Raw genomic sequence first — 23,541 nt, forward strand, 5'->3', positions numbered from 1 at the left:
CCAAAATTGAAAGTATTCAAATATCCATTAACCATAGAATGGATAAATAAATTATGGTATAATTGTATAATGGAATTTTATTGGATTTTTTTTTTGGAATTTTATATAAGAAGAAGAATAACCTAAAACTCTGTGTATCTTGTGGGGCAAATTATATAAGTTTAATGTTGAGTAAAATTTAACAGAAGAGTATATACAATATGATTCCATTTAAAATAACCAAAACAGATAAAACTAATATATTCTCTTAGGACTTTCCAGTCTCTTAGTGTAGTGGTATCCAGCGTGAAACAAATTAATCCAAAACTTAGCAGATTAGAATAACAAACATTTATTATCTTATACATTTTCTGAGAGTTAGGAATCCAGGAATAGCTTAGCTGGGTGTTCTGCTCCACAGTGTCTCATGAATTTGCAGTAAGATGTCATGTGAGCCTGCAGTTATCTGAAGCCTTGAGCAAAACTAGAGTATCAACTTTTTTATTTATTTGAAGTCCAGTTGATGTACAATATTATATAAGTGTCATGTGTACAACATGGTGATTTGACATTTATATGCCTCATGAAATGATCACATGCTGTCTATTTACCATCCATCACCACACAAAGTTGTTACAGTATTATTGATTATATCTCGTATGCTGTACTTTTTATCCCTATAACTTACTTGTTTTATATAAATGGATGTTGGTACCTTTTAATCCCCTTTATCTATTTTATCCATTCTCCTCTTCACCTTCCTCTCTGGCAACTACCAATTTGTTCTTTGTATTTATGAGTCTGTTTTGTTTTGTTTAGTTTGTTCATTTGTTTGTTTGCTTGTTTTTGTTTTAACTTTCACATATAAATAAAGTCATCTGGTATTTGTCTTTTTCTGAGTTATTTCACTTAGCATTGTACTATCTAGATCCATTCATGTTCTGCAAATTGAAAGATTTCAACTTTCTTGTGATTGAGTAATATTTCATTGTATATATGTACCACATCTTCTTTATCCATTCATCTATTGATGGGCAATTAGGTTGCTTCCATACCATGGCGGTTTTAAATATTTCAGTGGACATAGGGGTGAATATATCTTTTCGAATTAGTATTTTCATTTTTAATGGATATAGACCCAGAAGTGGAATTGATGGATCATATGGTGGATCTATTTTTAATTTTTGAGGAATTTCCATACTGTTTTTGATACGGGTGCATCAGTTTACATTCCTACTAACAGTGTACAAAGGTTCCTTTTTCTCCACATCCTCACTAATACTTGTTATTTATTTATTTATTTATTTATTCATTTATTTATTTATTTTTATAGTTTTGATATTAGCCATTCTGAGAGCTGTGAGGTAATATCTTATTGTGGTTTTGATTTACATTTCCCTGATGATTAGTGATACTGAGCATCTTTTTATGTATCTGTTGGCCATCTGTATGTCTTTTTTGGGAAAATGTCTACTCAAGTCATCTGCCCATTTTTTAACCAGATTGTTTGTTTGTTTGGAGTTAGATTGTATGAGCTCCTTATATATTTTGGATACTAACCCTTTATTAGATACATCATTTGCAAAGGTCTTCTACTATTCAGTAGGTTGCCTTTTTATTTTAACAATGGTTTCCTTCACTATACAAAAGCTTTTTAGTTTGACATAATCCCATTTATTATGTTTTGTCACTCTTGCCTGAGCAGAAAAATCTGAAAAAAAAAATATAGCTAAGACTGATGTCCAAGAGTTTACTGCTTGTTTTCTTTTAGAAGTTTTATGATTTCAAGTCTTACATTTAGATCTTTAATCCATTTTTGAATTTATTTTTGTGTATGGTATAAGAAAGTGGTCTAGTCTCATTCTTTCTTTTGCATGTAGCTGTCCAGTTTTTTCAACACCAATTATTGAAAAGACTGGTTTTTTTCCTCCTTGTATATTCTTCCCTTTTTTGTTGTAGATTTATTGACCATATAAGCATAGATTTATTTCTGGGCTCTCTATTTTGTTTCATTGATTTATGTGTCTGTTTTTGTGCCAGTACCATACTGTTTTGATTACTGTAACTTTGTGGTATAACTTGAAATCAGGGAGTGTGATACCTCCAGCTTTGTTCTGCTTTCTAAGATTGCTTTGGGTATTCAGGTTTATTTTATGGTTCCATACAAATTTTAGAAATATTTTTTCAAGTTCTGTGAAAAATGCTATTGAAACTTCAATAGGGATTGCATTGGATCTGTAGATTGCTTTGGGTAGTATGGACATTTTAACAATATTAATTCTTGCAATTAATGAGCATGGAATATCTTTCCATTTATTTGTGTCATCTTAAATTTCTATCATCAGTGTCTTGTAGTTTTCATGCATAAGTCTCTCACCTCCTTGGTTACATTTATCCTTAGGTATTTTATTCTTTTTGGTGCATTACAAATGGAATTATTTTCTTAATTTTTCTTTCTCGTAGTTCAAAATTAATGTGTACAAATGCAACAGATTTTGCGTATTAATTTTGTATCCTATAGCTTTACTGAATTTATTTATTAACTTTAACAGTTTTTTGGTGAAGTTTTTAGAGTTTTCTTCATATAGTATCATGTCATCTTCAAAGAGTGACAGTTTTACTTCGTCCTCACAAATTTGGATACCTTTTATTTCTTATTCTTGTCTGATTGTTGTGGCTAGGATTTTGAATAATATGTTGAATAAAAGTGATGGGAGTGGGTATCCTTGTCTTGTCCCTGATCTTAGAGGGAAAAGTTTCAGCTTTTCACTTTTGAGTATGATGTTAGCTGAAAGTGTGCTATATATGACCTTTATTATACAGAGATATGTTCCCTCCACATCCACTTTATTGAGAGTTTTTAACCACGAATGGATTTTGAATTTCGTGAAATGCTTTTTCTGCATTATTGAGATGATCCTTCATTTTGTTAATGTGGTGTGTCACTTTGATTCATTTGTGGATATTGAACCAGGCTTCTATCCCTGGAATAACTACTACTTGATCATGGTATGATCCTTTTAATATACTGTTGAATTTAGGGAGCTAATATTTTCTGAGGGTTTTTGCATCCATGTTAATCATAGGCATTGGCCTCTAAAGTTCTTTTTTGTGTGTGGTATCTTGTTTGGTACTGGTATCAGGTAATACTGGCCTTGTAGAATGATTTTGGAAGCATTCCTTTCTCTTCATTTTGTTGGACAAGTTTGAGAAGGATAGGTATTAACTATCTTTAAATGCTTCATAGAATTTACCTCTGAAGCCATCTGATCCTGGACTGTCATTTGTTGGGAGTTTTCTGATTACTAATTTATATCATTTCTAATAATCTTCCCATTCAGATTTTCTATTTCTTCTTGATTACTTTTTAGAAGATTGTATGTTTGTAGGAATTTATCCACTTCTTCTAGATTGTATAATTTGTTGGCATATAATTGTTTATGTAGTCTCTTATAATTCTTTGTATTTTGTGGTGTTAGTTGTTACTTTTTCTCTTTTATTTATTTTATTTAAATGTTGATCTATTTATTTTTGAGAGAGAGAGAGAGAGAGAGAGAGAGAGAGAGAGAGAGAGAGAATGAGCTGGGGAGTGGCAGAGAGAGAGAGAGATAGACAGAGGATCCGAAGCAGGCTCTGCCCTGTCAACACAGTGCCCGATGTGGGGCTTGAACTCACAAACCATAAGATCATGACCTGAACTGAAGTCTAACACTTAACTGACTAAGCCACCCAGGCACCCCTTTTTTTCTGATTTTATTTGGGCCTTCTCTTTTTCTTGATGAGTCTGACTAAAGGTTTATCAATTTTGTTTATTTTGTCGAAGAATCAGCTCTTTATTTGATTGATCTGTTTTATTTTTTAAAATTCAGTCTCTATTTCATGTATTCACTGATCTTTATTATTTCCTTCCTTCTACTAACTTTGGGCTTTGTTCTTTTTTCCTAGCTTCTTGTAAGGTTTGATTGTTTATTCGAGATTTTTCTTGTTTCTTGAGGTAAGCCCGTATTGCTATAAATTTTCTAGAGGGTCCATTTCTAAGCTCACTCATATGGCTGTTGACCTGAGGCCTCATATCCTTGATAGCTGTTGGTTATTGGTGTCAGTTCATTGCCTTATGAGCCTCTTTATAGGGCTGTTTACAACCTAATAGCTAAAGTTCACAGAGCAAACAATGTGAAAGAGAGAGAATGACTAAGATGGAATCCTTGATGTATTTTCTTAACATATTCTAAGAAGTAACATACCATCACTTATGCTACATCTTACAGGGCACACAGATCTGGTACAGTGTAGGAAAAAGGTACAGAAAGACATAAATACCAGGAGGTTGGGATCACTGGGAGCCATGAGGAGGGTTAGCTATCACACTTAGTAAAGATTTAGATTGATAGATTTTGAGAAGTATAAGATTATATTGATAATTTAAATATTTGAAAATTTGTACTGAAAAATACAAAAGAAACTACCCCTCCAAAATTTTTTTTTAAAGAGGTGATTTTTAACTCCATGAAAATAAAGTGGTACATAAGCAAGCAAGGTCATCATAGTATATTATTTGATTCAGGTTCAGTTTTAGATATTTAAATAATTATATTTATTTAACCAGTCATTGTGATGTAAACAAATTTGACAATGATATGAAGTATGAAAGAGAAAAAATTTTATATTAAGTAGTCATTGACAAATTTCTAGAACATTTAAATCAAGATATATTATTCCTTAATATTAATATATTATTTAGGGTGCCAGGGTGGCTCAGTTGGTTAAGCGCCTGACTTCACCTCAGGTCATAATCTCATGGCTCATGAGTTTGAGCCCCGCGTTGGGCTTTGTGCGACAGCTCAGAGTCTGGAGCTTGCTTCGGATTCTGTGTCTCCCTCCCTCTCTCTGCCCCTCCCCTGCTCACATTCTGTCTCTCAAAAATAAATAAACATTTAAAAAAATATTTAAAAAAACATATTATTTAGATACATCAAATTTTTTAAAATTTTAGCTCCAGATAAAGGAGTTCATTTTCTAAGTCACTAGAAGTATATAAAGAAGTATATAAAATCACTAGAAGTATATAAAGTATATTCACATTCATATGAATCACATATGAAGTGATTCAGAATGTCATATGTAAAAAGAGATCCTGGTAGAAAGGGGAATGATTATAAGTATCATGAAGCTATAACAAAGGCTTTTTCTCTATTTAATTTTTTTTTTTTTTTTTGGAGATACTCCAGATGTTTGGAAGGTATGTGTAGAGTAGAATAGTGAGGTCTTGTTAACTGTGTGATGTGTCATAAAGCACTCAACTCTGATTCTTGATCTTCTCATGTGAAAAATGGCACAATTCTGACAAGCTATTGGATTTTATAAAATATAATTTGAGGGACCAAGTACATTTTTGATACATAATATTGGATTCCTACATGTTAAAAATATGAACTATAATAATCGATATATTTTCAACAAAAGAAATGAAGGGTATGGAGCATTGATAGAAGTTTGCTTAATTGCATTTTCTGCCATTATTAATTCCTTCCCAGTTAGCATAATGTAAAGAAATGATAACTTAGTGTTAAGTGAACTTTCAAAGCCAAATATCTCTACCATTAGTAACTTACAAAGATAATATATAATCAGAAATATTTCAGTCTGAGTTTTACAAATGATAGAAAACATAATTTGATAACATAAATTTAAATCATTACCTGTAATGAGTCTGAATTCTTTTCTGACCTATTTATTCTTACAATTATGTGCTCTCACCTACTTTCAAATGCACATAATAATTTTAGCAAGGTTTAAGAAGGAGTAAAATATTCTTGGGTTACTACCAGAAAGAGATTCAAGGCCCAGGCAAAGCTGGCCCTTTAGATTTGTTGTCCTTATGGCCAGAAATTAACATGCATTCTTTCAGGAGCACTGCAATAAAGAAGCCCCAAGGATTATACTTATCAAAAGGAGTCAGTACAGCATTGGGGTTCAGAGAGCTAGCTCTGCAGTCTCAATTATCAGCTCCCACATATTAGCTGTATGATCTCAGTTTCCTCATCTGGATAACAATAGTTCCTGCCTTACAGGGCTGCTGTGAGTATAACATGAGGCAATGCATATAAAATGCTTAGCACAGTGCCATATTCTGTATATTGTGATAAAGTCAATAGAGAAAGTACAGATTTCTAAAGAGCTCAGGACTATTTTAGAATTTGGCAATATAAAATAGACAAGATACATTAAGTTTGAAGCTTAGAATGTATTGACCCAGAAGCCACCTTTGTTTAATAAAGCTATGCTCTAAACATCAGAACAGTTTATACTACCTGGCATTTCAATTGATTAGAGTGAATTTGCTTAAGGTGCCCCCTCCTTTCTTGATCAATGACTGTATAACATCATGGTATATTATGTGTAAAACTCATTTTCATGAAACTTAGGTAGATTATGCATTCAAGGCAGGTTTGTCAATTTGTTGTTCCTTCTAAATTACCATTAACTGGCTACTTAATTATACTCAGTTTGTATTTTCTTGAAAGCATTAAAAAAATTCACTTCTAGTCTCATCCAAGCAACCATATGTCCATAGTATGAGTAAAGCACACCCACAGCTGATGTTTAAGCTAATGAAATGAGAAATGTATTACATATCAGCTTTGAGTAGTTCATTTATGCTGTTAGAGTGAAAAAGTAGTAGTTTCCATCTGTACTTCAGAAATTAAACATTTGCTTCTGAAAGATTTTATTTTAATTGGAGCTAATATTAGTTTATTAGCAAAAGGCCTCTAGAGGAGTTAAAATGTAATCATGTAGCAATAATGAAAAGGCTATGTTTTATTTTCCTTAAAATACTCTAAATCTTTCTCACATTATCTCACATGGCAGTGAAAACTAGACCTTTGCATGATTTTTTGTTTGTCTTTTTTTAGCCAAGATCTACACAGGAAGATGATGGTAGTAGTTTCACTCTTCTAGAGACAGTATACTGTAACAGATTGAAGGCTTTGATAGGGAGAGCTTAAGTATTATTGTGTACAAATGTATTGTGTACATTTGTTTGGTAGATGAGAAGAACTCTTTTTAGTGAGTGTTTAGATAGGATGAATTTAAGGTATTATGAAAGATTTAGATAGAATTTTTAAGAGGCAGTTGGATACAGAGTTCTAGAATTCAGGGAAAAAATCTAGATTAGAGCTGTGCTTTGGGATTCACATCCATATAAATGGAAGCTGTGGGTTGGGACTTCTTTCCTAGGTGAGGTGGTATGAGTTAGCTCTCTCATTGCCTTTGATATCCCATCCATTGAAAGTGAGACAGTGGTGTCATGGAATCTCACTATAGAATATTATTATCCAAAGAGGTTTCTGTGATAATAGAAATGTTCGGTATCTCCATCTCAAAACAGTAGTCAACCCAGCCACATGTGTCAACAGCACTTGAAATTTGTGATTGAGGGACTGGATTTTAAGTTTTAGTTAATTTTAATGAATTTAATTTTTAATAGCCACACGTGACCAGGTAACAATTTTTATTACACGTAAAGAATGGACAGAAGAAAGGCCAGGGTAGATACTCCTGACAGATGTAGGAGTTAAGAAGTAGGTATAAATAATACATTTTAGTAGGTAAAAGAAAGAGGGGAATAAATAAAGTTTTAGTGCCCAATATCACCAACATTTCCCTATATCAAAAACATAGCAGATAGGATTATAAGAGATGATATGCAATACATGCAGACAGAGATTTGGATATAGGAAAAATAATATTTATCAATATTTTTGTGTAAGATAAAGTACTTCTTATCTTCTAGGGGTAGAATCATTGCTGTAAAAATTAATCTCTTCTAATTTTGCATCTTCACATAGGGCAGAGGCTTCCTCAATATAATATTGTAGTAAAGAGTATAGAGACTTTGTCAATAGAACATAGTATAGTAGTTAAGAGTGTAGACTGTACATCCTGGCAGTGTGAGTTCATATCTCTGTTCTGCAGAACTACCCTGGGCAAGATTCCTCATTTTTCATTGTCTTCACCATTCAACTAAGTTTTAACCCCAGATTAACAAGGGTATTTTTTTTAGCATTTAAATCACAGCCCACATTTACAAAAGTGCCTTGAATCTAGTGAAGAGTTAATGAATGTTACTATCATTAACCTTTAAAGTAAACTTAAGAGAAATTTTTGAGAGTACTTTGAAATCTTAATTTAAAAAAGGGCAATCAATAGATTGACCATATTAACAGATGCATCCTTAGACTCCTTCAATATTATGTTATTTTGGAAATTTCTGCATATGATTATCTATTTCTTTACATTTTTTATGTTTTTATTTTTTTGGCTTTATAAAGATAATTGACAAATAAAAATTGTATATATTTAAGATGTAAAACATGATATATTAATATATATGTACATTGTGAAAAGATTGTCACGATCAAGATAAATAACATGTTCATCACCTCACATGATTACTTTTTTTTTGTAGTAGTAAGAACACTTAAGATCTACTGTCAGCAAATTTTAACTACTCTAATATAGTAGTATTAACTATAGTTACTATACTGTACCTTGGAACTCCAGAACTCATTTATCCTGCATAACTGAAACTTTGTACCCTTTGGCTAACATCTCTTCATTTCCCCTACCTCCTAGCCATTGGCAACCACCATTCCACTCTTTGCTTCTATGACTTCAACTTAAATTCTACATATGACTGTGATCATGCTGTATTTATATCCATATGGTTTTCCATAGTGGCTATATCAATTTGCATTTCACCAACAGTGTAAAAGTATTACCTTTTCTCTTCTTCCTCACCAACACTTGTTATCATTTGCCTTTTTGATAATAACCATACTAACAAGTATGAGGTATATGATTTGCATTTTCTTGATATTTAATGATGTTGAGCACCTTTTCATATACCTGTTGGCCATCTGTATATCTTTCCTAGAAAAATGTTTATTCACTCTGCTCATTTGATTATTAGGTTATTATTATTATTTGTTTTTAAAATAATTCTTGTATAAATTGTTGTATCAATTCTTAATATATTTTGGATATTAACCCTTTACCAGATATGTGGTTTGCAGATATTTTCTCCCATTATATAGGTTCTTTTCACTTTGCCAATTGTTTCCTTTCTATGCATTTTTTTAGTTTAATTCAATCCCACTTGTATATTTTCACTTTTGTTACCTGTTATTTAGTGTAATTTCCAAAAAAAAAAAAAAAAAAAAACATTGCTGAGACCAATGTCAATTATGTCAAGTAGTAGTTTTCCAGTGTTCTAGTAATTTTATGGTTTCAAGTCATATGTTTAAGTCTTCATGCTGTGAGATAAGGGTCCAGTTCCATCTTTTTGCATTTGGATATCCAGTTATCCCAGAACCACATACTGAAGAGAATATCCATGCCTCATTGTGTGCTCTTGGCACCTTTGTCACAGATTAAACTGGAGATGCGTGGGCCTATTTTTGGCTTTCTATTCTATTTCATTGGTCTATGTGTTTGTTTTTATGATAGAAGCATACTGTTTTATTTTGATCTAATTATTACCAGGTAAAATTGGTATATGTTAGTTTCAGGTATACAACATAATAATATTTGTATACACTAAAGAGTCCAGTTACCATTCATCATCATACAATTGGCCTTCACCATTTTCATACACCCATCATCCCCTTCTCCTCTGATAACCACCAATCTGTTCTCTTTATTAGTTTTGTTTTGCTTTTTTTGTTTATGTGTTTTGTTTTATATAGATTCCACATGTAAGTGAAATCATAAAGTATTTGTCCTTCTCTGACTTATTTCACTTCGCATAATAACCTCCAGGCCCATCTATGTTTTGGGGAATGACAAGGTTTCATTCTTTTTTTATGTCTGAGTAATATTCAATTGTGTGTGTGTGTGTGTGTGTGTGTGTGTGTGTGTGTGTGCGTGTGCATGTACATGCGTGCGCGCACACACACACACACGCTCATTGCCTTTTCTTTGTCCGTTACCTATCAGTGGACAATTAGGTTGCTTTCATATTGTGGCTATCGTAAATAATACTGCAATGAACATATACCTTTTTGAATTAGTGGTCTCATTTTCTTTGGGTAAATATTCTCTGCCAATTTTTTCATTTGTTTAATTATTTTTATTTCTTTAAATGCTTATTTATTTTGACAGAAAGAGAGAGAAATCTAGAGTGAGTGGGGGAGCAGCAGAGAGAGAGGGAAAGAGAGAATCCCAAGCAGGCTCCATGCTATCAGACATGGGGCTTGATCTCACAAACGGTGAGATCATGACCTACGCTGAAACCAAGAGTCAGACGCTTAACCGGCTGAGCCACCCAGATACCCCTCTGCCCATTTATTAATTACACTGTTTTTTTTGGTGTTGAGTTGTATGAGTTCTTTATGTCATTTGGATATTAACCCCTAATTAAATACATCATTTGCCAATATTTTCTCTCATTTAGTAGGTTTCTTTTTCATTTTATTGCTATCCTTTGCTGGCCAGAAACTTTTTAATTTTATGTAGTCCTACTTATTTATTTTTTCTCTTGTTGGCTTTGCTTTTGAAGTAAGATTCAAAAATTCAACCTGAAGACCACTATCAAAGAGCTTACTGCCTATGTTTTCCTTTTTTTGGTAAATATAAAACATTTAAAATATAAATATTAGACAACACACTACTGCAAGCATTAGACCAAGTAAGAAATCAAATAGTAAATCAAAATGTATCTCAAAACAATAGAAAAAGAAAACACAATATTCTAATATCTATGGGATGTAGCAAAAGCAGATATTAGAGTGAAATTTATGCTATAAATTCTTAAGAAAAAAAGTTGAAATAAATAACAATATACACAGGAACTACAAAAAGAATAAACTTAGCTGAAATTTAGTAGAGGAAGGAAATAACAAGGAAAAAAAAAGTTAGAAACAAATAAAATAGAGACCAGAATAAATAATGAAATAACATTGAGGGCGATGACCATTTGTTGCAAAAAATAAAGAAAATTGGCTATGCTTTTACTGCATTAGCTAAGAAAGAGTGAGAGAGAGAGAGAGAGAGAAGACTCAAAAACCAAAATGAGAAATGGAAGAGAAAACAATACAACAGCTAACCACAGAAATACATAGTGTGATAACAGATTACTATAAACAATTATTTACTAACAACTTGGGTAATTCAGAAAAAAAAAATACATAATTCCTAAAAATGCGTAAGTTACCAAGATTGAATCATGAATTCTGAATCCAAGAAACAGGAAATCTTCTTAGACCAATAACAAGAATGAAAATTGAATTAGGAATCAAAAATCTCCCAGCACAGAAAATCCCAAGACCACATGATTTCATTGGTGAATCGTATTAAACATCAAAAAAAAAAAAATGTTAATGACAGTCTTTATCAAAATCTTACAAATAATGGAATAGAGGGAACACATTCAAAATCATTACTACCCTGATACCAAAGCGATACAAAAACAATACAAGAACAAAAAGTCTGGTTTGTCCCAGATAAGTATTGCTACTCTTACTTTCTTTTGACATTCATTTAAATGATAAATGTTTCTCCAACCTCTCACTTTCAATCTGCAAGTGTCTTTAGGTCTAAAATGAGTCTCCTATAGGTAGCGTATAGATGGGTCTTATTTTTTTGTTTGTTTGTTTTTAAGAAGGTAGAAGTTTATTGAATAGGAGCACAGGAGCAGCAGGCAGAATGGCAGAGGAAAGGCTATCTGCTGGGTCTTGTTTTGTTTTGTTTTGTTTTGTTTTGTTTTTTAAATCCATTCTGACACCCTTTGTCTTTTAATTGGAGTACTTAGTCCATTTACATACAAAGTAATTTTGATAGATATATATTTATTCCCATTTTATTATGTGTTTTGTTGTTATTTCTGGATATTTTCTCTGATCCTTTCTTGTCTTTGTCACTTTTGGTTTCTCTTTTGCACTCAGAGTCCCCTTTAATATTTCTTGCAGGGCTTGTTTAGTGGTCACTAACTCCTTTAGTTTTGTTTGGGAAACTCTTTATCTCTCCTTCTGATCTGAGTGATTGCCTTGCTGTACAGAGTATTCTTGACTGCAGATTTTCCCCATTCAGCACTTTGAATATATCATGCCACTCCCTTCTGGCTTGCCAAGTTTTTGTTGAGAAATCTCTAGCTAGCCTTATAGGTCTTCCCTTGTAAGTTAAGGACTTCTTTTGTCTTGCTGATTTCAAGATTTTTTTTTTCTGTATCACTCTATTTTTCAAATTCAATTACAATAAATCTTGATGTTGACCTGCTTTTGTTGATTTCGATGGGAGTTCTCTGTGCCTCTCGGATTTGAGTGTCTGTTTCCTTCCCCAAATTAGGTTTTCAGCTATAATTTCCTCAAATAAACCTGCCCCCTTTACTTTCTCTTCTTCTGGGACTCCTATAATGAGAATGTTATTACTTTTGATTGAGTCACTGATTTCCCTAAGTCTATTCTCGTGTTGTATAATTCTTCTTTCTCTCTTTGGTTCAGCTTCATTATTTCCATTATTTTTCTTGTTTTATTTTGTTTGTTTTTGGTTTTGTTGCTGAGAGAGAGAGTGAGTAGGGTAGGGGCAGAGAGCAAAGAGAAAAGGAGAGAATCTTAAGAAGACTCCATGCAGAATGCAGATACCTACGTGAGGCCTGTGAGATAATGAACTGAGCTGAAATCAAGAGGCAGATGCTCAACTGACTGAGCTACCCAGGCACCCCATTATTTTGTTTTCTATGTCATTAATTCATTCCTCTGCTTTTTCCAGCCTGCCATTCATTGCATCAAGCCTGTTTCCAATCTTGTTTATTGTATTCTTCTTTGGTTTTTTAAACTTTTTTTTTATTTCTGTTGTAAGGTTCTCACTGATGTAGTCTATATTCTCAAACCCAGTGAGCATCCTTACAATTGTTGCTTTAAATTCTCCATCAGGCATGTTACTTATATCTGTTTCATTTAGATCTCTGGCCATGGCCTTACCTTATTCTTTCATTTATGATAAATTCCTCCATCTTGGCATTTTTCAAAGTCTCTGCCTTCTTCTATGTGTTAGAAAATCCAGTTATGTCTCCTGCTCCTGAAAGTATGAAGAAGAGATCATGTAGTGTCCAAGGCCTGGAGCTTCAGGGAGTGTCTCCAGTGTGTGCTGCATGAGCTCAACTATTGTATTTTGGCTGTTTTATCCTTCAGACCAGTCACTGCAGAGGCTCCCTTTGCCTTCTCTGGGCAGTGTTTCATCCCTGGCCTAAATGTGGTGAGTTTTAACTAGGTTTGCTCTAGTCTGCTCATGAAATGAGGCCTGACACCAACTCCAGCAGAACTGAGACCCTGCAGAATTCTCTGGTTGGGAGATATGTTGTGGGTAGGGGCTTGTGCTGGTCTTCTGAGGGGGGGCCCACCACACTGGGACTGAGGCAAGGTGGACTGAGAAGGGCAGTCCTGACAGAGCACAGGAGGCTGGGGCTTCATGTAAGTAGGTTAGGCAACCAGCATTTGGGCTGAAATGCTGTGCTGCCTCCCACAGGTGGCTCTGTGTTTATGCTGAAGGGAGGGAGAGAGAAATGGCACAGGCCAGCTCCCCTGTTCCCAGCGAGGCATCTCTCTAAATGCTGCCTCTCCAAGACACACTAAGAGTGAATAATCTCCCCATTGTGTGTCCCAGACATTCTTTGGATCACAGTTCCATGCTATCTGCCTCTGGGTTGTTTGCCTGCCTTCTCTCCAGGAGCAAGGCAGCGCCCTCCAGGCTCTATCCCAGCCAAGCTCCCTGACCTTTAAAACTCCAGGCTTTAAGTCCTACTGTTACCAAGAACTCACAAAATTCAGCCGCTTTCATTTTCTAAGCCAATAGCTCTGGGAAAATGTTCTCCTTGTGTGTTCCCTGTCTGCTTCTCTCTCTGTCTCTCTCTCTCTCTCTCTCTCTCTCTCTCTCTACCTCTCCACCTTCTCTGCACCAGGGCTCCCTCCCTTCCACAGTGCTGTAATCTGTTTCTCGCCATAAACCACATCTCTGTACTTCTTACCTTTTTTGATATGGCCACTTCTCTGTTTAATTGTGGAATTTGTTCTGTCAGTCTTCCGGCCAATTTCTGGGTTATTTAGGATGATTTGTTAGTTATCTAGTGGTGTTCATTGGACAATACAAGCCTAGGGTCTTCCAATTGGGCCTCCATCTTGGGGAATTCTGATGACTTCTTTGGTTCTGCTTATGTTTACTTAGGAGTTTTATGGTTTCAGGTCTTACATTTAAGTCTTTAATGCATTTGGAGTAAACTTTGTGTATGGTGTAAGAGAGTTGTCCAGCTTCATTCTTTTGCATGTAGGTGTCCAGTTTTCCCAGCATATTTTCCCATGTATATTCTTGGCTCCTTTGTTAGAAATTAATTGATCATATATGTATGAGTTTTTCTGGGCTCTCTATTCTATTCCATTGATCTATTGTCTGTTTTTATGCCAATACCATGCTGTTTTGATGATTATAGCTTTGTATTATAGTTTGAAGTCATGGAATGTGACAGCTTCAGATTTGTTCCTTTTTCTCAAGATTATTTTGGCTATTCAGGGTCTTTTGTGGTTCCATACAAATTTTAGAAATATTTTTTCTAGTTCTGTGAAAAATGTCATTGAAATTTTGATTGAATTTGCATTGTATCTCTAGATTGTTTTAGAAAGTATGGCTATTTTAACAATATTCTTGAAATTCATGAGTTTGGATTATCTTTCCATTTATTTGTGTCATCTTAAATTTCATCAATGTCTTACAGTTGTCAGTGTATAAGCCTTTCACCTCTTTGATTAAATTTATCCCTAGGCATTTTATTCTTTTTGGTGCTATTATAAATAGGGTTGTTTTATTAATTTTTTCTTTCTGCTAGTTCATTATTAACGTGGAGAAATGGAACAGATTTTTGTCTATTGATTTTGTGTCCTATAGCTTTACTAAAATTGATTAGTTTTAACATTTTTGGTGGAGACTTTAGGGTTTCCTACATATGGTATCAAGTCATCTTCAAAGAGTGACAATTTTACTTCTTTCTTATGAATTTGGGAGTCTTTTATTTCTTATTCTTATCTGATTATTTTGGCTAGGATTTTTAATAATATGTTGAGGGAAGGTGGTAAGAGTGGGCATCCATGTCTTATTACTAGTCTTAGAGGAAAAGCTTTCAGCTTTTAATCATTGAGTATGTTTACTGTGGGTTTTTCATATATGAACTTTATTATATTGATGTATGTTTCATCTATACCCATTTTGTGAAGGGTTTTATGATAAGTTTTGAATTTTATCAAATGCTTTTTGTGTATTATTGGAGATGATCTTGATTTTTATTAATGAAATGTGTCCCATAGATATTGAATTTTTTTTTAATTTTTTCAATGTTTTTATTTATTTTTGAGACAGAGAGAGACAGAGCATGAGCAGGAGAGAGACAGGGAGACACAGAATCTGAAGCAGGCTCCAGGCTCTGAGCTGTCAGCACAGAGCCTGACACGGGGCTTGAACTCACGGACTGTGAGATCATGACCTGAGCTGAAGTTAGTCGCTCAACCAACTGAGCCACCCAGGCACCCTGATATTGAATTTTTATATTTACATTGAATAATATCAATGTATTTTTTTAATTTATACTTTTCTTTCTTCATTAATTCACTGTTCTTTAGGATGTTGTTTAATATCTACATATTTGTGATTTTTCCAGTTGTCTTTTTGCAATTGTGGAAATTTGAATTTCATATCGTGGTGTCAAAGAGTTTATTGATATGATTTCATTCTTCTTAAACTAATTAAAACTTGTTTTGTGTTCTAACATATGATCCATCTTGAAGAATGTTCTGTGTGCATGTAAGAAGAATGTATATCTCCTGCTATTGGATAGAATGTTTGTATATAGCTGTTAGGTCCATCTGGTCTAATATGCTGTTTAGCGCTGTTTTATTGATTGATTGATTGATTGATTGTCTGGATGATTTATCCATCTATGTAAGTAGGGTTATTAAAGTCCCCTACTATTAATGTATGGCTATCAATGTCTCCCTTTAAGGTTTTTAATATTTGCTTTATATATTTAGGTGTTCCTTATTGGTGCAGAAATATTTACAAATGTTATATCCTCTTGTTGGACTGACTTTATATAACAGCCATTTATTTATTTATGTATTTATTTATTATTTTTTGTCTTCTATTACAGTTTTTGTTTTGAAGTCTATTTTGACTGATCTAAGTATAGTTACACCAGATTTCCTTTTGTTTCCATTTGCATAGAATACCTTTTTCCATCCCTTCATTTTTAGTCTGTTTTTCCTTAGGTCTGTTTTTAATCTCTTGTGGGTAGCATGCAGTCGTATTGTTTTCTCATCCTTTTAGCACTCTTTGATTGGAGAATTTATTCCATTAACACTTAAAGTAATTAAGTATGTACTTATTGTAATGTGATTAATTGTTTTCTGGATGTTTTTATAGTTCCTCTTTGTTCCTTTCTTCTCTTGCTCTCTTCCATTGTAGTTTGGTGACTCTCATGTCTTGTTTACATTCCTTACTCTTTGCCTTTAATGTATCTAATATAGATTTTTGCTTTGTGGTTACCATGAGGTTCACATATAACAAGCTATATATATATATATATATATATATATATATATATATATATATATAAAAGAACCTATACATATATATGTGTGGGTGTGTATATATATGAATCTTTTTGGGGTTGATAGAAACTTAGAATGCATTTTAATCCTCTGCATTTTTACTCCCCCCCACCAACACATTTTATGTTTTTGATATCACAGTTTACATTTTCATATTTTGTACCTCCCTTAACTAATTACTATAGTTATAGTTAATTTTATTACTTTTGTCTTTTAACTTTCATACTACCTTTATAAATGGTTAATTCACTACCTTTACTAAATGTTCACCTTTATCAGCGATAGTTTTACTTTCATATGTTTTCTTGTTATTCGTTAAGTGACCTTTCTTTTCTGCCTCAAGAAGTCCCTTTAACATTTCTTATAATACCAGTTTAATGGTGAACTCCTTTAGCTTTTGGCGGTCTGGAAAATTCTTTATCTATCAGTTCTGAATGTAAGCCTTTCTGGGTAGATTATTCTTATTTGAAAGCTTTTTCCCTTCAGCACTTTGAATATATCATACTATTTCCTTCTGGCCTGCAATGTTTTTGCTAAAAAATCAGCTGATAGTCACATGGGGATTGCCTTATATATAACAAGTTGTTTTTCTCTTGCTGCTTTTTTTTTTTTAATTTTTTTTTTTTAACGTTTATTTATTTTTGAGACAGAGAGAGACAGAGCATGAACGGGGGAGGGGCAGAGAGAGAGGGAGACACAGAATCGGAAGCAGGCCCCAGGCTCCGAGCCATCAGCCCAGAGCCTGACGCGGGGCTCGAACTCACGGACCGCGAGATCGTGACCTGAGCTGAAGTCGGACGCTTAACCGACTGAGCCACCCAGGCGCCCCTCTCTTGCTGCTTTAAGATTCTCTCTTAATCTTTAACTTCTGACATTTTACTTATAATGTGTTTGGTGTTGGTCCCTTTGGATTTATATTCTTTGGAACCCTCTGTGCTTCCAGGGCCTGGATATCTCTTTCCTTTCCCAAGATAGGTAAATTTTCTGACATTATTTCTTCAAATTCAATTTCTGCCTATTTCTCCCTCTCTTTTCCTTCTGGGCCCCCTGTAATGCAAATATTATTCTGCTTGATGTTGTCCCATAGGTCTCTTAAGCTATCTTTACTTTTTTTTTTCATTTTGTTGCACTTTTGATGTGAGTTCCACTGCTCCATCTTTCAGATTATTGATCCATTCTTGTCCTTCTTCTAATCTACTGCTGAATTCCTTTAATATAATCTTTCAGCTCAGTTATTGTATTCTTTTGTTCTGTGACCTCTTTTTGGTACCTACTTATATGTTTTATGCCTTTGTTGAAGTTTTTATTGTGTTAATTCATTCTTCTTTATCTTTATAAATTTGGTGAATATCACAATTAGTTTGAACTCTTTATCATGTACATTATTTATCTCTGTTTCATTAAGGTCTTTTTCTGAGGTTTCATCCTGTTCTTTTGTTTCAAACATATTCCTCTGTTTCCCCATTTTGTTTCACCCTTTGTGTTTGTTTCTATATATCATGTGAAATAGTGACTTCTCTCAGCACTGAAGCAGTGGCTTTGTGTAGGAGTTCAACTTTGCCCTTGCTTTGGTTGTGTCTTGAACCTTTGTGATTGTCTAAGTAACCTGATTTTGTTGTTGTTTTTGGATTATTTATTCTTGATAGGTTCCGATTTTTGAGGATGTGCCAAGACACATCCTCAGTGTATCAAAACAGAGTGATCTCAGTCAGCACCTAGTTTCAGCTGATTGGAAGCCAAATCCTTAGGCAGCAGCTTTTAATGTATGTACATATACATAATCCTGTGGGACCACAATTGGTCCCTAGCTGGCTCCTAGCTGACTTCCACGCTAGGAAATCGAGAGGTGTCCCTTGGTTTACAGTTGCAATATTCGGAGTTCAGATGAGTGTATAAGCTCCTTTCTGGAGGCACCTGTAAGCTTGGGTGAGGCCAAAAGATGCAAATCCCAGGGCTTTTAGTGAAGCTATGAAAGAGTGGTTGGGGACAGGGTATATCTGCAGTTTTCACATTGTTGGAGAAGAGTGCTTGGGTGGGCACACCCTTGGCTTTAGTGAGGCTGTGTTTGCCCACACCCCCCTGTGCTAGCAAGCTAGAGAGAGAGAATAAATATGGTATTATCAGCACCTCCATCCCCAGAGAACATACCAACTTGTCCCTGAACCTCTGGCAGATGTCTTAAGATTAGCAAATAAATCTCCTTCACTTATCACCCAGCACCTCTTATCTCTCTAATGTAGATCCTAGGTGTTGAGGTGCCTGATATGGAGCACAAACTCCTTACTCCTTAGGGAGAATCTCTGGATTCAAGAAATTTCCTCCCTATTGTGTGGGTTGGATATTGGGAAGACTGCATCTCTGCCTCTCCTACGTCTCGTGATATGGTCCTTTAATCCATTGTTGTGGAGACAACTGTTAACCTAGTTTTCAGTTCTTTTTCAGTGGGAATTATTCCACATATACCTACAGATTTGGTGTCCATGAGAGAAAGTGAATTCAGGGTCTTCCTATACCACCATCTTGGAACCCCCGCCTTTTGACGAATGGGAAAATATCTTAACAAAAGAAAGTTTATTGTTTTTTTTTATTATTTCTATGAGATAGAGTTATTACCTTTAATTACATTTTCCTATATTTAGCAACTCAGGTGATTTCTTTCTTTGAATATCTTCATGTTTATAATTTCAACTGTTAACACACCAATTCTTTTTGGTACTTTCTTGAGGCTTGTATTGGATAGGATGAGAAATGATTATATGGTCCCAGGCTGGGTAGAAAAAAAATGACATAAAGGAGAAAGATAATCTTTGAAAATATTTCTATAAATATGTGGTTTATTGTCTTTGATTCTGTTTACTTTTCAGAGATCCAAAATTATCCTGACAAAATATTTGGTCTCTTTACATTAAAAAATAATTAAAATTCTATTAATCAGATATTTATTTAAGAATATCTCATATTTTTTATGAAACTCCAGAAATCTGAAAATACAAATAGAACAATCTTATCTTTCTTATTAATTTTAACAGCAATTCCTGAGTTTGTAACACAAGTGAATGTTGCCTTGGAAGCCTTAAGTAAAAACTCTTTGGATGTATTTGATGATGATCAATTTGTGGACATCTCAAAGAAGATCTATGATACAATCCATGATATCAGATGTTCAGTCATGATGATTCGGGTAAGTTTGCTTTGCTTCCCATTGAATTATTGTAATGCCCTTCACCATCTGGAATGCTTGGAATGATTGCAAGAAATATTTTATCTCTATTTCATAATGTCAATGCTGAAATCCATTAGAACTTTAGAAATTCGTATGTATCCCTGAAGTCAAATCTACTGTCACAAACAACACTTTCACTATGTATTTGGTTATAACTTATGCAAATGAGCACATTTAACTGCTGTGTGTGCAGAAATGATAGGATTCCTTGTGTGCAGAATTCACTGAGGTGTCACATAGCATGATCAGGAGCCAAGGAAAAATACATAAAATAATTTGCTTTCTTTTCTTGAATGGAAAGGAAAGGATCTTTCTCATTACTGTGTTAAAATTGGTAGGAAAATGTGTCTGTTTAAAACAGGTTGTTTCTATGGTCAAACCCTCTCATACTAGATTATAGATTCAGAATATTCTGTAAGAAATCTCACTTGGTAAAAAAAAAAAAAAAAAAGAAAGAAATCTCACTTGGAGCTGCCAGGAACAATAAACACATGAACTGTCCCAATCTAGGAGTTGTCTGTTTGGGGAAATATATGCCATCTTCTTAAGGGCAAAATTGAGTCATTTATTGTGGGCATACTGCATACACAGAGGCCAGGATTATTTATTTGGTTTTACTCAAATATTAATGTGGAGTATTTTTTAAATTTTTATTTAAAAAAACAGTGGAGGTTTTCTGGAAAATGCAAATGTAAAGATACGGGGGTATTTTATCTTAGGATGGATTCACATGGAGGCAGACCATGAGGTAAGGATTTGTGTTACTATTAGTCTATTTCGGAGAAAGTAAGACAGAAAAAAATAAGGCAGGGAGGGGAAGTAAACCAGCAAGATGTAATTATGCATCACTACTGGCAACTAGGGCTCGATCTTGCTGGGAACTCTGGGTGATAGTATTGAATACACCTCAGAATTATCTTACCCGAGGTGAACGAGACCCAATTTATCTACCTATTCATCCTTGGTTAAAGGCTACCTCTCCTCAGAGGTGTTACTAAAACCTCCAGCGTGGGTCAGTCAAGCTCTTGTGCCCCCAAAAAGCAACCCTTAGGCAGTGTGGCAGGTGCTTGCACAAAAAGGAGTCAGTAGGGATGGTGAGTGTAATTTGTTAAGTATTAATATAATTTAATTTGAAAGCCTCTAGATTTAACTGTTATTGAAACTATAAATGTAGAATAGAAGTGCTGAAGAGATACAGGCAGAGCACCAACAGTATCTGGCAGGTCTGAATGTCATAGTTAGGTTACACTGAGCAGTCTGTAAAAGTGGAGTTGTTTGGGAATCTTTTAAGGGAAACGGCCAACAGAAGTTGAAGACACTGGCAGGGCAGATGGATGCTTATGAAAGAAATTCTAAGAGAAAAGCAGAGGTGTCAAGATATAGGATCCAGCACGTCAGAGCATGGCAAAAACTGAAAGCGAGCCAATCATACATATAAAAGAGAAAGCCAGGAAGTATTTGTTTATATGTGATCGTGAACCGTGGTATTGTGCCAGTACTATGTCTAAGCTGCCAAGTACCCTTATCAAATATTTTCTTCCAAAAAGGATTTTAAATCTTTCCCATGTAGACTAGTGGGCTGGTGGACTGGTAATATTCCGAAGGGGGGAAGATGGGTAGAACCAGAAAAGAAACGTTGAGTGAAGACACATGAGTTTCAGGCAATGGTCTTTCCAGAGTGAAACACCTGCATTTTCAGTATCCTTGGGTGGATATGTGAGAAGTTTAAACCAATGAAATAGCATAGGTGAACCAGTGTAGGAAATACATTTTTTCCCCTGAAAAAACTATCTATGGATGAAAAAAGTCTTGTAATTTCTCCCATTCGTATGTTTTAGTATTTAATAATTTCCTTCTTATCAAAATAGCTTACTTATAGCAAGTCAAAGTATCTTGCTATTATTTCTATATATCCCTCATACGGACCAAGCAGTCCTCTGTTGGGCAAGAGAGCAATTTATTGGAATTATTTAACAGCCTTAGAGGGCTGTAAATTTTCCCTATAGTCATCTCTTTTTCAAGGTACATACTTCAATTTATTTTAATTTTTCCTCACAGGAATAATTCAGTATTTTGTGTTCTTTACTAGTCCTTATTTAACTTTTCAACAAACTTCTCAAATGAGACTATCAAAAAGCATACTCTAATTAGGGCCTGTCCAAAATCAAATGAAGTGGAAGACTTGTTTGTATGTTATTGCTAATAATACAGCCAACTGCTGTGAACTTACTTTTCTTCTCTTAAATATCATGATTATTGGATAGACAATAATTTCCTTTTATTTTTTATTTTTTACCCTGTTATTGCCTACATATTCCTTCTCTGTTTTGATTTGATATGTTTTCTCAGGTCATAAATCTCATACCAGATTTAAACTTTATTACATTTCTAAATGATTTTTCATATAATTTATCAGTTTGCTTTTATTTTTTTTATTTTTTTTCAACATTTATTCATTTTTGGGACAGAGAGAGACAGAGCATGAACGGGGGAGGGGCAGAGAGAGAGGGAGACACAGAATCGGAAATAGGCTCCAGGCTCTGAGCCATCAGCCCAGAGCCTGACGCGGGGCTCGAACTCACGGACAGCGAGATCATGACCTGGCTGAAGTCGGACGCCCAACCGACTGCGCCACCCAGGCGCCCCAATCAGTTTGCTTTTAAATTTGGTTGTGACTGTACCTAATTAGCCTCAGTTAGAAACATGAGATTGTAATCTAAATTCCTTCATCTAGATTACTAATAAAAATATTGGATTATATTGGACATTCATCTGACTGCAATCTCTAGTAGCTAGCTCCAGTTAAGGATCTTAGTGTTAAGAGACCTTAGAATCTGATGTTCCATCCAACTAAGAACATATTGGCAAGTGTGTGGTTTGTAAGGATGTTTTCTGAAATTTGAGGTAGATATATTCTTCCTTCAAACACACATTATGGACGACTAAAATAAAACAGATAAAAAACAGAGCTGCTGTTCTTGAAACCATGAAGGAGAGTCCAGAGGCTCAGCATCTCTGGGCTTGCGTGTCCAGTTTCTTAGGTAATTTCTAGGGAAACTTCTACAGAACTACAAGGATTCCTTGGAGGATGATCCATAAACCTCTGTACTTAACTGCTAATTGGATTATAGATTGAAAGTAGAAGTCTAACTCAGGTACAATTAATAAAATCTATAATATTTTTTTCCTTTGAAGACTATCCCTTTGTCATAGAAGATAATAAAATTGATCTGGTGTAATCTTCTCTTAATAAGGTCAAATTTAATGCTGACCAATATCCTGACCTTAGAACTACAAAGCATTTGATGCTTTCTTCAAAGTAACTAAAGAATGTCAACATTAAGGCAAGTTCAAGGAGGACTAGGCTCTGGTCCTGTGAGTGTTACAGACTACTGTCCTATGTCGGAATTTCCAGAGTGCTTTCAGTGCCCTTCAAGCTGCTTATTAATAAAATACTAAAAACAAAACAAACAAAAAACAAAATGCTTAAAAATTTCAGTGCTTGAAATTTTATGTGGTTTTATAAAAAATATGATTATATCTGTCTATAACTTTTTTGGGGGTGAATAAATGTGTTAGCAAGTGTTCAGAATATTTTTAAAAATTCTAAGAGAAAATGCTGTGACATTTAATATTGCTATCTCCACTGGATTCAGTTTGTGGACAAATAAATTTATGGAATCTCATTCT

At 34.3% G+C, this 23,541-nt stretch overlaps 1 protein-coding gene across 1 annotated transcript in view; it reads left to right on the forward strand.

The window, feature by feature from the left end:
* The window catches only part of CTNNA3 (catenin alpha 3), an 834,982-nt gene that overhangs the window by 471,252 nt on the left and 340,189 nt on the right, over positions 1-23,541 (forward strand). Inside the window, exon 6 of the mRNA XM_032595178.1 lies at positions 19,658-19,809. Within this exon, the coding sequence (XP_032451069.1) occupies positions 19,658-19,809 (152 nt within the window). The remainder of the gene's footprint in view (positions 1-19,657; positions 19,810-23,541) is intronic.

This window comes from Lynx canadensis, chromosome D2, assembly GCF_007474595.2.
Source record: "Lynx canadensis isolate LIC74 chromosome D2, mLynCan4.pri.v2, whole genome shotgun sequence".
NCBI classification, from domain to species: Eukaryota; Metazoa; Chordata; class Mammalia; order Carnivora; family Felidae; genus Lynx; species Lynx canadensis.